We start from the raw sequence: 11373 nt of genomic DNA, 5'->3' as shown, positions 1-11373 counted from the left end.
GGATGCGAGCAGCCAATGAGAGCTCCGCCTCACGGCGGTGATTGGCATCCAGGTGGGCCTTTGCGAGTGGAGGAGGAGGAAGAGGAGGTCGCCGCGGCTCGGGCCGGCCGCCGCCGAGTGCGAGGCTGGATGGATCTGTTCGGGGACCTTCCCGAGGCGGCCCCTTCAGCAGCTGTGGAGGCGGCGGCGGCAGGTAAGCGCCCCGGGCGCCCTTCGGGGCCTGGACTCCGCCGTCCGCTTGGGGGGAAAGGAGCCTTCGGCTGTCGGCCTCAGCCCCCGGGAGCCGCAGGAGCCGGGCTGGAGCTTAGCCGCCCGCCCTCCTTCCCTTCCCGGAGCCTTGAATTCGCCTCATTTCTCGGCGGGGAAGGGAAGGCGCCGCCTGCACTCGGGGCCACCTGCGCAGCCATGGTCCCTTCGAAGAGCGGCCAAGGCCCCAGGTGGGTGCAGGCACGGGCTGTGCTGTTTTTTTATGCCCAGGATTAGCCCCGCTTTGCTAAACACGGTGCAGCACGCATGCGCGTGTGAACTCGTACACGGATGCACGCGTCGCGTATTGACACCGGGATGCGCGCCCGCGCGTCCTTTTCTTGAGTGAAAGCCCTAGCGCGCACTCACACACGCATGGGTAACGGCTTCCGAGGTACTGTAATTGCTGCTGCTGCTGCTGCTGCTGCTTCCGTGACTTTCCAGTACTGTATTGTTTTGACTGTTAGCTGCTAGGAAGGGAGGAGGAGCGACTGATTCTGCCCCCAGGACATTTACACTTTGAATGATTATTTTTTTTAGAAAGAAAGAAGAAGTCAATCTGTCCCTTGTGGTCACATGTTCTCTAATTGATGTCTGTTATTGCTTTTTTTTTTTCAGGGAAAGAAGGGCAGAAAGGAATTTTGCTTTTTGATGAACTTCCATCAGTCAGCAGCACTGACTTTGGTATGATTCTTGTATACATCATGTCTTTCACTGACTAGCATGGTCATCTCCTTTTTCTCCTTTTGTATTGTTCGTTAGGCCCTTATGTAGTGATGTGCCCTCCTTATGCCTCAGGGGAAGACTAGCAGGCACTCTTAATCCTCTTCGTATATGTAACTTGCTTTGAGAAATGAGAAAAGCAGGACACCATTGTTCCTTGACTAATGTTTTTTTTTATGGCAGTTCTTCAAGCCATATGTACTCTTTGTCCCAGCCCCAACTTACTACATGTACTTCAAAACTCCATCACAAAGTGGGCAAGAAGTTTTGTTTATTATTTATTAATGTGCATTTATTACTTGCTATGTAAAATGTCTCCAAGTGACTTTGTTTTAAAAAAAACACATACAAATACATAAGTTAAAACATAAAAAAGAATAAAACAGCTATTTACTCAAAAGTGCTCATCCTGCAATATTATAGAAAAAAACAAATCCTACCCTGGCACACTAAAAACTTGAACACCACAACACACCAGGGCAGGGCCTTTGATCATCCAGATATTGCTGAACTACAACTTCTGTGAGCCCAGAGATGGTGGGCATTTTAGTTCAGTAATGCCTGGAGGCCTGGAAGTTTCCCAAAATGTGGGTAGGGTATCATCATATATGGTCCCAACTAAGAACCAAATGCCTGAGTAAACGGGAACATTTTTGACTGGCACTTAAAAGTGAATAATGATGGATATAGTTGCTGCTTCTGGCTGGGAGAGTTCTCTGACTCAAGGTGCCTGTAGGATTGGGAAGATGCTGTGCTGATGTCCCAACTGTGATTTACCCCTTGTCTGAACCCTGTCTCTTGGTTTAGCATGGGCGCCATTCCTGTATCACAGGGCCTTGACCATCCAAGCCCGCATTTGTAATGTGTAGCTACATGCCTAAGTTTACTTTTGTTCTTCGGCTTGCTACACAAGCAGCATTTCCACATCTCACTCAGGTTTACCGGTAGAATGATTACAGAGACATTGCTGATAATACAAAGGCTGGTTGCTGTAGAACAGACATTTTAGCTAGGCAGTGCTGTTTTATAGATTGTGTGTTCTTTATGAAACTATCTGAGAAATCTGTTTGCTCTGGGACCTGGATTCTGGACACATGTTTCCTTGTGTTTTAGGAACTGGAGGCTCTTTGCTTTTTGACGACCTCCCACCTGCCAGCAGCGGAAACTCAGGTGAGCAGTAGTCTCAACATTTCTGTCTTGCTGTTGATTGCACTGCTGTAATAGGATCACACCAGAGAATGAAACATGCTTGAGTGCTTCAGAAAGTTGGTTAACTGAAGGACTTCATCAAATAGTCACAGGTGAACATTTTCAGGCTCAAAAGGAGCGGTTTGAAGGAGGTGGATTGTTCCCTCCACACCACACCCTCTTTGTCTCTTCAGCTCTTGTGTGTTGGCTGTTCACTTCCTGGCTGGCAACTGCTTTGGTACCATCTTTTATTGCTGTTGATACTAGAGCTTCCTCTAGCTAGGATTATATAAAGGGGAAATCAAGAGTGGTGTAGTCAGTGTTACAGCATAATTTGGCCCATCTCATCTGGCTGTATAATCCCAGCCAGTCAGGGATTGTGTACTCTGTCACAGTATCACTTGAGTAAATGACTCGGATAAATAAAATAACTGACCAACATTTTGTTCCTCAGCTTCACATCCTCCAGAGCAAGTTTCTCTTCCCGTGAGCCATGGGAAGGGAGAGAAGAGGAAATCCACGGAGGGAGAGAAGAATGGGAGTGAAGAACTTGTGGAAAAGAAAGTTTGTAAAGGTTTTCAGACACTCTGAAGCCACATATTTTCTATTCTACTGCTGCCTTAAATTAGGGCAAAAGTGAGATTGTTTCCTGTTGTGATCATTTTTAGGAATGAGCAGGGGGGGGGGCGAGTATAAGATGCTCATGAACAAATGTCTCACCTCTGCAGAGTTTCCTTCTTTTAAGGGTATTCTTGTTTCCTTGCAGACACTATTGTGTCTGTATTATATCGGTAAGCCATGTTTCCTCCAAGGAGCGAAGGACAATGTGTCTGTTACTCCCTCCTCAGAACAACTTTGTGAGAGAGGCTGGTAGTGGTAGCTTTTTCCTGACAATTCTGGGTTGCTTTTCAGGCAGCTGAGTCCTCAGTGTGGCTCACAATAACAAGGTGCTGTGCACAATTCAAAACAAGAATTGCCGAATAAGATGAACGAGGATCTGAAGACAGGCCTGTGTCCATGTCTCTTTATCCACTGCCATGAGAGCTTTTTTTCTTGGTGCTCTTTGCAACATGGCCTAACTGCTGCCATGCCATACAGCCTCCATCTGTTTCCTCATCTGCCTCGGGTAGGAGGCTTCTTATCCAAGCTAACCTAGAGTGTAGAAGCAAAAACATCTTTCAATCTCCCAACTGAATTGTGATGTGGCAACAGTGGCATGACGTGAGTCACATCTGCTTCTGTTCACATCAACTGCATTTGTAGAAATCCCAGAGGTGTACCATGTTGACGTCTTCTCTGGTGCACCTGATCAAGCTGTAGCTGTGCAGTCTAGCGCTGTGGTGGCTAACACAGTAATGCCACAAGGTTTAAAAATTAAGAATATTCAGTGGGTTCTAACCCCAGTTGAACAGCTTTTTCCTATTAGAATGTATTCTGCCAGCAGATTCTTTATGAATGTGAATACAACTTGGGAATGTTCCTACATTGCCTTGAATGGTGCTTTCAGACTTTTGTTTTATTGGCATTGCTAGTGTACTCTTAATTGTTGTGTTCTATTCAATAATGTTGCTGTATGGTAGTCTAGTTAAAGCTTTACATGTAGTTTTTTACCAAGAGGTTTTCAGAATGATACTGTCTAAAGTAAAATGGCCACTTAATGGGATGTTGTTCAAAAGAGAGCTCAAGGATTGAATCCTGTGTGTATCTTTTGCTTTCTTTTTAGATTCTGCAGGTATCCTTGGTCTGAAGGGCTACGTGGCAGAGAGGAAGGGAGAACGAGAAGAGATGCAGGATGCCCATGTCATTCTGAATGATATCACAGAAGAGTGCAGCCCCCTCCCCTCTCAGATGTGAGTATTATATTTGCATATGAGCATACTGACTTGTGTGTGTGTGTCTGTCCTAGTCCTACTTTGTCCTGGATAGCCTGTTTTGCCATACGTGGACAATAATTTTAAAGTTGCTTTCCAGTTGATTTGGTGTCTGGAAATAGTGTTTTCCTTTTTGAAATGTGTTGTGCTAGCAATGGTTATTAGGCATAATAGCTATATAATAAATTAGCTCTGGTGTTGGAGATGGCATGCCTTTGAGTGTCACACTGGCACAGGAGTGCTGTTGCACTTAGGTCTTGTTTCTGGGCTCCTAGAAAACATTTGGTTGGTCATTGGGGGCACAGAATGCTAGACTAAATGGGCAGTTGGTATGACTCGGTGCGATTCTTCTGTTCCTATTGAACACACACATTCACACCTCAATGCACCTTTCCTCGCAGTTGTAATTCTGGGAGATACAGCAGAAAATTGGGCCCAAGTTATCCTAAAAGAGCACGTCAGATATATGCTTTCCATCCTTTTTATTCTGTATTCTTCTAAAGAGGCAAGATCTCAAATTGTGTAACTGTTAAGATTCTACCAGTGGCATTGGAAAACCTAGGATCTAGGTCCTTGTTGATACTGGGGGCTGCTTCACACATGGACAAATTCATAATTTAAAGAGAAATGTGAAACCTGTACGTAGGCAATCCATGTCAGGAATGAGGACCCTGTTGCTCTCCATATGTTCATGGACTGCAACTCCAGTAATCCCTGGCCATGCTGGCTGGGGCTGATGTTGGGAGTCGAACAGCGTCTGTTAAACACCAGATTGCCTATCCTTGTGGTACATGGATGAGGGAAGGTTGTGCTTTTTGCAGATCCGCTAGTGATGCGAGTTCAGCACATTGTCAGTTTCTTGGCCGCTTCCAGAGAGTGGGGTCAATCTTGTCTTCCTTTACAGTACCCGTGTCTCATACTTTGCTGTCTTTGATGGCCACGGAGGAGTTCGAGCTTCAAAGTATGCAGCACAGAACCTGCATCAAAACCTGATCAGAAAATTCCCTAAAGGTAAAAATGGGGGTTGGGGAGTGCAGCGTGTGTGCAGTATCATTCTCTGGGGTTTCCTGCTTCCTGAGCGCTAGTTTTAAAGCAGTGTAGCTTGGTGAGGCTTGCTCAGAAGAAACTAACTTTGTGCTTGTTTGGGTACACAATGCCCAGTACTTTTATCAGCTCCACTGGTTCCCAATCTGTTTCTGGACCCAATTAAAACTCCTGGTTTCAATTATTTGTTTTCCTTAAAATTGTATCCTGCCTTTATTCCACCTTGAAAGCCAAGTTGGCACACGTGACTGCAAGGTGGCCTCTCACTCAGGCGTTGGACAGACCCAGGCCTGCTGAGCTTCAACACAGTGTCCCTTCACACCATAGTCCTGGGGTCCTGCTTAAGCCCTAAACAAATTGGAGCCAGGCTATCTGAAGGAGTGCCTTCTCTAACATATATTTAACCAAACTATGACATTGCCTTCAGAAGTCCTTTTCTGCAGTCCTGTCCTGTGCCAAGTGAAGGATGGTGGGTGGCCTCTAGGGAGACAGCCTTCCTTGCAGGGACATCCCAGTTGCAAAGTGCCCTCCCTGAACGGTTAATCTGAATTGCAGATTTTCATTTATTTCATAAAATTTACACACCGCTTGATTGTAAAGAAAAAACCAACAACAACCCTCAGAGAAGTTTACAAAAGGATAAAACAAAAAAATCAGGGGGGGGGGGAAATTCAGTATCTTAAAACATACAAGAAGTTAAAATACTAAAACAGATTAAAGTTCACACCAGCATTTCTAAGCATCTGGGTAGGCTTGGCCAAACAGGAATGTTTTTAGCAGACACTGGAAATTAGTATTTTAGTCATCATGCATTCTGTAAGCAACATTTCAGGTAATCCTGAGCAGGAATTTTGATTTGTCTAGCACAGAATATGTTTTGAGGGAAGTAGCTAATCACTTCTTTTGTGTTCATAACAGGAGATGTGCCCAGTGTTGAGAAAACAATAAGAAGATGCCTTCTGGACACCTTCAAATACACAGATGAGGAGTTTCTCAAGCAGGCTTCCAGCCAGTAAGTGTAAACTTTCCAAGTATATAGGCCAGACATCGGCAAACTCGGCCCTCCAGGTGTTTTGGGACTACAATTCCCATCATCCCTGACCATTGGTCCTGTTAGCTAGGGATCATGGGAGTTGTAGGCCAAAAACATCTGGAGGGCTGAGTTTGCCTATGCCTGATATAGGCATTGTGTTAAGAGTATTTGGGACTGTATTACTTCAGAAAAGATGTTTGCATGTTTCCCCTTGTCAGATGTTCCCTACAGATGAGAAAGAAAGTTGTCAAGTAGCGATAAAACAAAGCCACCTTCATAACCCCGCCCCCTTTTGCTCCTGCAAAGCCAGTGTAGTATAGTGGTTAAAGTGTCAGACTACGACCTGGGTTCAGATCCCCACACACTTCCACTCACCTTAGGCCGGTCACTGTCTCTCAGCCAAACCTACCCCACAGGGGGGTTGTTGGGATTAATTGAGGCGGTGTAAACCATTTATGCCACCTTGAGCACCTTGGCAAAAAAAAGTGGGCTATAAATGCAATAAATAGTAATAATTTGATAACTAATTTTCCTTTGCAGGAGTCTTGTGGGTGGGTGTATACATACTCAGTTGTACACTCCTCCATGTGAACTCAACCATTTCAAAATGCAAGGGGGGCTATAGCACAGGTGTGTTCTTAAACTTGTGAGTAGTCCATTAATTCCCCCTCTTTTCTGCATTGGGCTATCAGTCTCCATAGTTGTACAGTGTGACTCTTGGAACAATTTGGAGCTTGCTTGAACTCACTTTTTTGTTTCCACTTTCTTGTACTCACAGGAAACCTGCCTGGAAGGATGGCTCCACAGCAACCTGTGTGCTGGTGATTGATAATACTTTGTATATTGCCAACCTTGGAGACAGCAGGGTAAGCAGCACTAGAAGTTGTGGGTCCAGTTTCAGTACATTTTTCTTGTTACTGGGTGATGCTAATCTTTTCAGTTCCACCAAAAAATGCTAGAGCAGCTGTACCTTAGCACGGTCATTACCTTGCAATATGTCCACCAAGTGTAGTTGTTGGGAGGAAATGTGCTTTGGAGCAGCTCTGTGATCCGTTGGATTTTCTTGGTGAACTCTAGATGGCGTTACAGACTCAGTGGTGGTGTCTTCCATCAATTTTTAAGATGTTCTCAGCTCAAGCCAATTTCAGGCCCTGGCCATTTTGTGTTTTAAATTTGTTGCTAGCTGCCCTGAGCCCAGTTTTCTGAACTGGGAAGGGCGGGTTATAAATTATTATTATTATTATTATTATTATTATTATTATTATTATTATTATTATATGTGAGGCTGGAGGCATGCAGTAGAGTGACACTGCTTAGAAATTGTTTAAGGGTTTGCTTAGTGGAAAGTTGTATCCTATAATGCCCCAAGCAGAGACTTGCAATCCTTGCTACTTGCTCATGAGGGTTCTTCTGTCAGTGCAGGCGCTTCTGTGTCGCTACAATGAAGAAAGTCAGAAACATACAGCCTTAAGTCTCAGTAAAGAACATAACCCAACTCAATACGACGAGCGGATGAGGATCCAAAAGGCTGGAGGGAATGTCAGGTAACAGGTTTCTCTTCGCTTCCACCAATAGCCCTTCAGCAACATTTGGGGTTTTTAGCTGCAACCTCCCCCTCTGGCCACCCAATGTAAATGCTCATTTGAACTGTGGACAATTCTTATTAACTGTTAGCTGTAGACTTTGTGAGTTGACTTTTTTATTTTGTTAGAAGCCATCATTTAACTACCTATGTGCATAAATGTTAATAATTGAAATAAGTTAGTATTTTCCTAGCTATATAGAGTGTGAATATGAATTGGTACTGTATTTATTGGCGGGGTGTATAAAGAATGTGACTCTGTAAAAATGACAATGCATCTGACCTTGGGAGCAAACAGGGCCCTTTAACTGCTGGCCAGATAGCTTTAATCCAGCTGTTCAGATGTCAAACTCTCTTCTTAATGAGACCAAGTGATTCTTACCAAAGGTGCTGTTGAGTCATTGCATGATAAAAACAAAGGTGCTGCTGTGATTTTGAAAATACTGTTGCCATGTGGTGTAAGGAGCTGCCTTCTAACTAGTTCAGCCAGTGGTACCTGGAGCCAAGTGCTGTTGCTCTCTGAAAGGCAATAGCTTTCCAGGTTCTCAAGCAGAAATATTTCTCAGCTCTTGCTTCCTGAGATCCCTTGAAAGAGTGGCTGGGAACAGGGAGATGACAGGGTTGAATGTAGCTCCTTATACTTGCAAAGCCTGCACATGGCCCATTCATGTTGCCACTTGGTCTCCTAATGAAGATTTTTTTCTTGAATTTCTCAGAAAAAGTCCTGCAAGGGCACATGGGAATGTGCCATACTGAACAAGTTCAACCAAATTTTAAGTGAATGCATAACTAGGGCAGGTGTTCGGATCATATTAACAAATTAACATTCAAGTGCCAATTTGGGATCAAAACATATTGCTTTATCTTGAGTTCTATAATTATATGGTAAAGTTGCAAAAGGAATTGTGTAGACTACTTGTGAAGCATTTAGCTAGAGTCTGTAGTAAACTGGACTCACCTTGGTCCCAAATACTTCTAGCTCAGAAGTGGGGAACCCTTGGTCCTCCAGGTGCTGCTGGAGTATCTCTCTGAACGTTGGCAATGCTGCGTGGGACTGCTGGGAATTGAGCTCGCAACAACAGCTGCAGGGCCACAGGTTCCCCATCCCTGTTCTAGCCTGACAACTTTGGGGATTAAACCCACTGACATGCTGAAATAGGCTCTCTCCCCACTTTTGTAGGGAAGGACGTGTCTTGGGTGTCCTGGAAGTCTCTCGCTCCATTGGGGATGGGCAGTACAAGCGCTTTGGGGTCATCTCTGTGCCAGACGTCAAGCGCTGCCAGCTTACACACAACGACAGGTAAAACCTGACACAAGTACACAAATGCAGAGAATACAAGTGGGGTGTCTATACAATAGATCATTAAATCACTCCTTGTGTTCTGTTTTGTTTCTAGGCCCTAATTCCCCCCCCCCCCAATAAAACTTATCACTAATTGCTCTTCCAGGTTTATCCTCTTGGCTTGTGATGGTCTCTTCAAAGTCTTCTCACCAGATGAAGCTGTGAACTTCATTATGTCTTGTTTGGAGGTAAGGGGAAGATAGGCTTGAGTGAGAAGAGACAGGGCTGCTTGTTAGGAAAGGAATGTGGAAGAGGAACTACACTCACTCTTGTTCTTTGGCTGGCATGTAAGACATCCACTTGATGGGTGGCGTGCCCTGATTCAACCAAGCAGGGACCATGTAAACTTTAATATATGTCTAGTTGCTGTTTCAGGTGGGAAGGGGGCAGAAGAGAGATGGTCCCTCTGTCCCCATAGCAGCAGGTGGCGGGGGGCTTGTGGCGAGTTTAAAAAACACACCAAAGCATTCCTTTCAGATGACAGTGCAGGTAGCTAATTAGTAGAGGCCCTTTCCTGAGTGTTTTTGTTTAAATGAGATGAGGTTGTTCGCTGTGAAGGAAAGAGCCCCTTCACTGGTGACGTCCCAGCCATGGAATGCCTTCCCCCCAGAAAAACTCCATTGACGTCTATGTTGTGGCCTTTTCAGAGCCAGCTGAAGACATTTACACACACACAGAGAGAGAGAGAGAGAGCTTTCTAGTTCTAAAGCCACATTTTTAGTGCTTAATAGATACTTGGCACTACTGTATCCTTGGCTGCTGATTTTACTTTTATTACAATACTTTTTTAAAAAAGTCTTTCTAACTTTATGTGCATTTTTGTACTTTATAGTGTACCAGGGGTTGTGGGTGTTGAAAAGTCCCTATACTTCCCAGATGATTTTTTGTGAACAAATGATATACAAACATTGTAAATAATTAGAAGTTACTCTGGGAATGAGAGACATGGGCATTGAGGTGCTCTCGGCAAATTAAGTGATAATAATAATAATAATAATAATAATAATAATAATAATAATATAATTTATTATTTATACCCCGCCCATCTGGCTGAGCTTCCCCAGCCACTCTGGGCGGCTCCCAATCAGTGTTAAAAAGAAAGAAACTACCCTGCATTTGTGTATTCTGCTTCCCAACAGGACAAAACGATTCCCACGAGAGATGCCAAATCAGCTGCTGATGCGCGGTATGAAGCAGCCTGTAACAGGTTGGCCAACAAGGCTGTGCAGCGAGGCTCTGCAGATAACGTCACAGTTGTGGTGGTCCGGATTGAGCAGTGATGCCGAGAATAGGTGCAAGTGAGGTCCTTAGCAGCATGCAGTGGATTTAATGGAACAAGTTAGTGTGCCTGTGAGTGTGTATGTGTGTATGTAGGGTTTCGGTTGTGTTTCCTCCCCGAATGCTTATTTGTAAATAAAAGGGTTTTTTTTCTAACTGTTCAAGTTGGTTCATTGTTTCATAGAATCACAATTGGATGGAATGGGGCCGTCTAATTCACCAAGTGAACTTCTTAGATAAAATAATGTACAGTTGATGCTCATAGTGCTTGAATTGCACAAGGCACCTTGTTTTTTGTATTCCAGCTCCTTAAGCACAAAATACATGCATTTTGTGCTGGTTAAGCAGAGGAAGGAAATGATGTATTGACCTTCATGAGTTAAAAGATGCTCCAGATTTCAGCTTTGCGCAGTGGCAGTATCGTAGCCAATGAGGTTAATCCGAGGCGCGATTATTGCTAATTGAAAAGATGCTCCAGATTTCAAAACAGTTCAATACAGCTTGAGAGAACTAACTATGCATTCGTAGTTGCCTTTCAGGAATTTCCCTTTCAGGCAGTTGTAATAATCCATCTGGAGTTTTAAAAAGCGCCTGTAAATTTTGCATGGAAATTGCTAAAAGAGGATCATGCAGGAAAGTTTTTGGGGTGTGATCTCACACCAAAACCCACTGGATTGCTCTCTGCACCTCTTTAGAGGGGATACTCTTGCTGTTGGCAAAAGGTAGGTATCAAAAGCTAGTATGTACCTTGGTTGTCATCTGTCAATAGAAAGTAAAGGTTGTGCACACTTGTACCAGTATACTCACTCCTGAGTAAATGGGAATACACCAGGCTCTTCGTAGTAGAATCTACATCTGCTATGTGATCAGATGGGGATAGAAAAGTAAGCCACACTTTTGTGATGCTGAGACTTGTATGTGACGTTTTTGGGAGGAGGGGGTCTAATATTTTTCATAGCAAATAAGGGCTATGTCATTATGAGTTTAAAAGGTTGCAGTTTGCAAAAGATGAAACACGAACTCTGGGAGGTTTTTAAGGCTGCTTTATAACTGCATCTACATGACT

At 44.1% G+C, this 11373-nt stretch overlaps 1 protein-coding gene across 1 annotated transcript; it reads left to right on the top strand.

The window, feature by feature from the left end:
* Window positions 1-10463, top strand: ILKAP (ILK associated serine/threonine phosphatase). The gene is made up of 12 exons (XM_079976911.1): window positions 1-188; window positions 863-930; window positions 2083-2139; window positions 2612-2731; window positions 3881-4007; window positions 4933-5039; window positions 5991-6084; window positions 6884-6971; window positions 7528-7649; window positions 8868-8987; window positions 9136-9217; window positions 10169-10463. Exons 1-12 carry the CDS (start codon window positions 16-18, stop codon window positions 10307-10309), a joined length of 1299 nt encoding a protein of 432 aa, XP_079833037.1. The 5' UTR covers window positions 1-15; the 3' UTR covers window positions 10310-10463.
* Window positions 10464-11373: the final 910 nt, after the last annotated feature.

Source organism: Podarcis cretensis (assembly GCF_951804945.1).
Source record: "Podarcis cretensis genome assembly, chromosome: 5".
In the NCBI taxonomy this organism is placed as follows: domain Eukaryota; kingdom Metazoa; phylum Chordata; class Lepidosauria; order Squamata; family Lacertidae; genus Podarcis; species Podarcis cretensis.
This window is presented reverse-complemented; position numbering and strand designations above follow the sequence as displayed.

Bases quoted from the DNA above. Each gene is read 5' to 3' on its own strand.
- ILKAP (XM_079976911.1), top strand. From the start codon at position 16: ATGAGAGCTCCGCCTCACGGCGGTGATTGGCATCCAGGTGGGCCTTTG. The intron at 6,972-7,527 runs GTAAGCAGCACT...CTGTCAGTGCAG, and splicing joins CCAACCTTGGAGACAGCAGG to GCGCTTCTGTGTCGCTACAA. The intron at 7,650-8,867 runs GTAACAGGTTTC...CCACTTTTGTAG, and splicing joins AAGGCTGGAGGGAATGTCAG to GGAAGGACGTGTCTTGGGTG.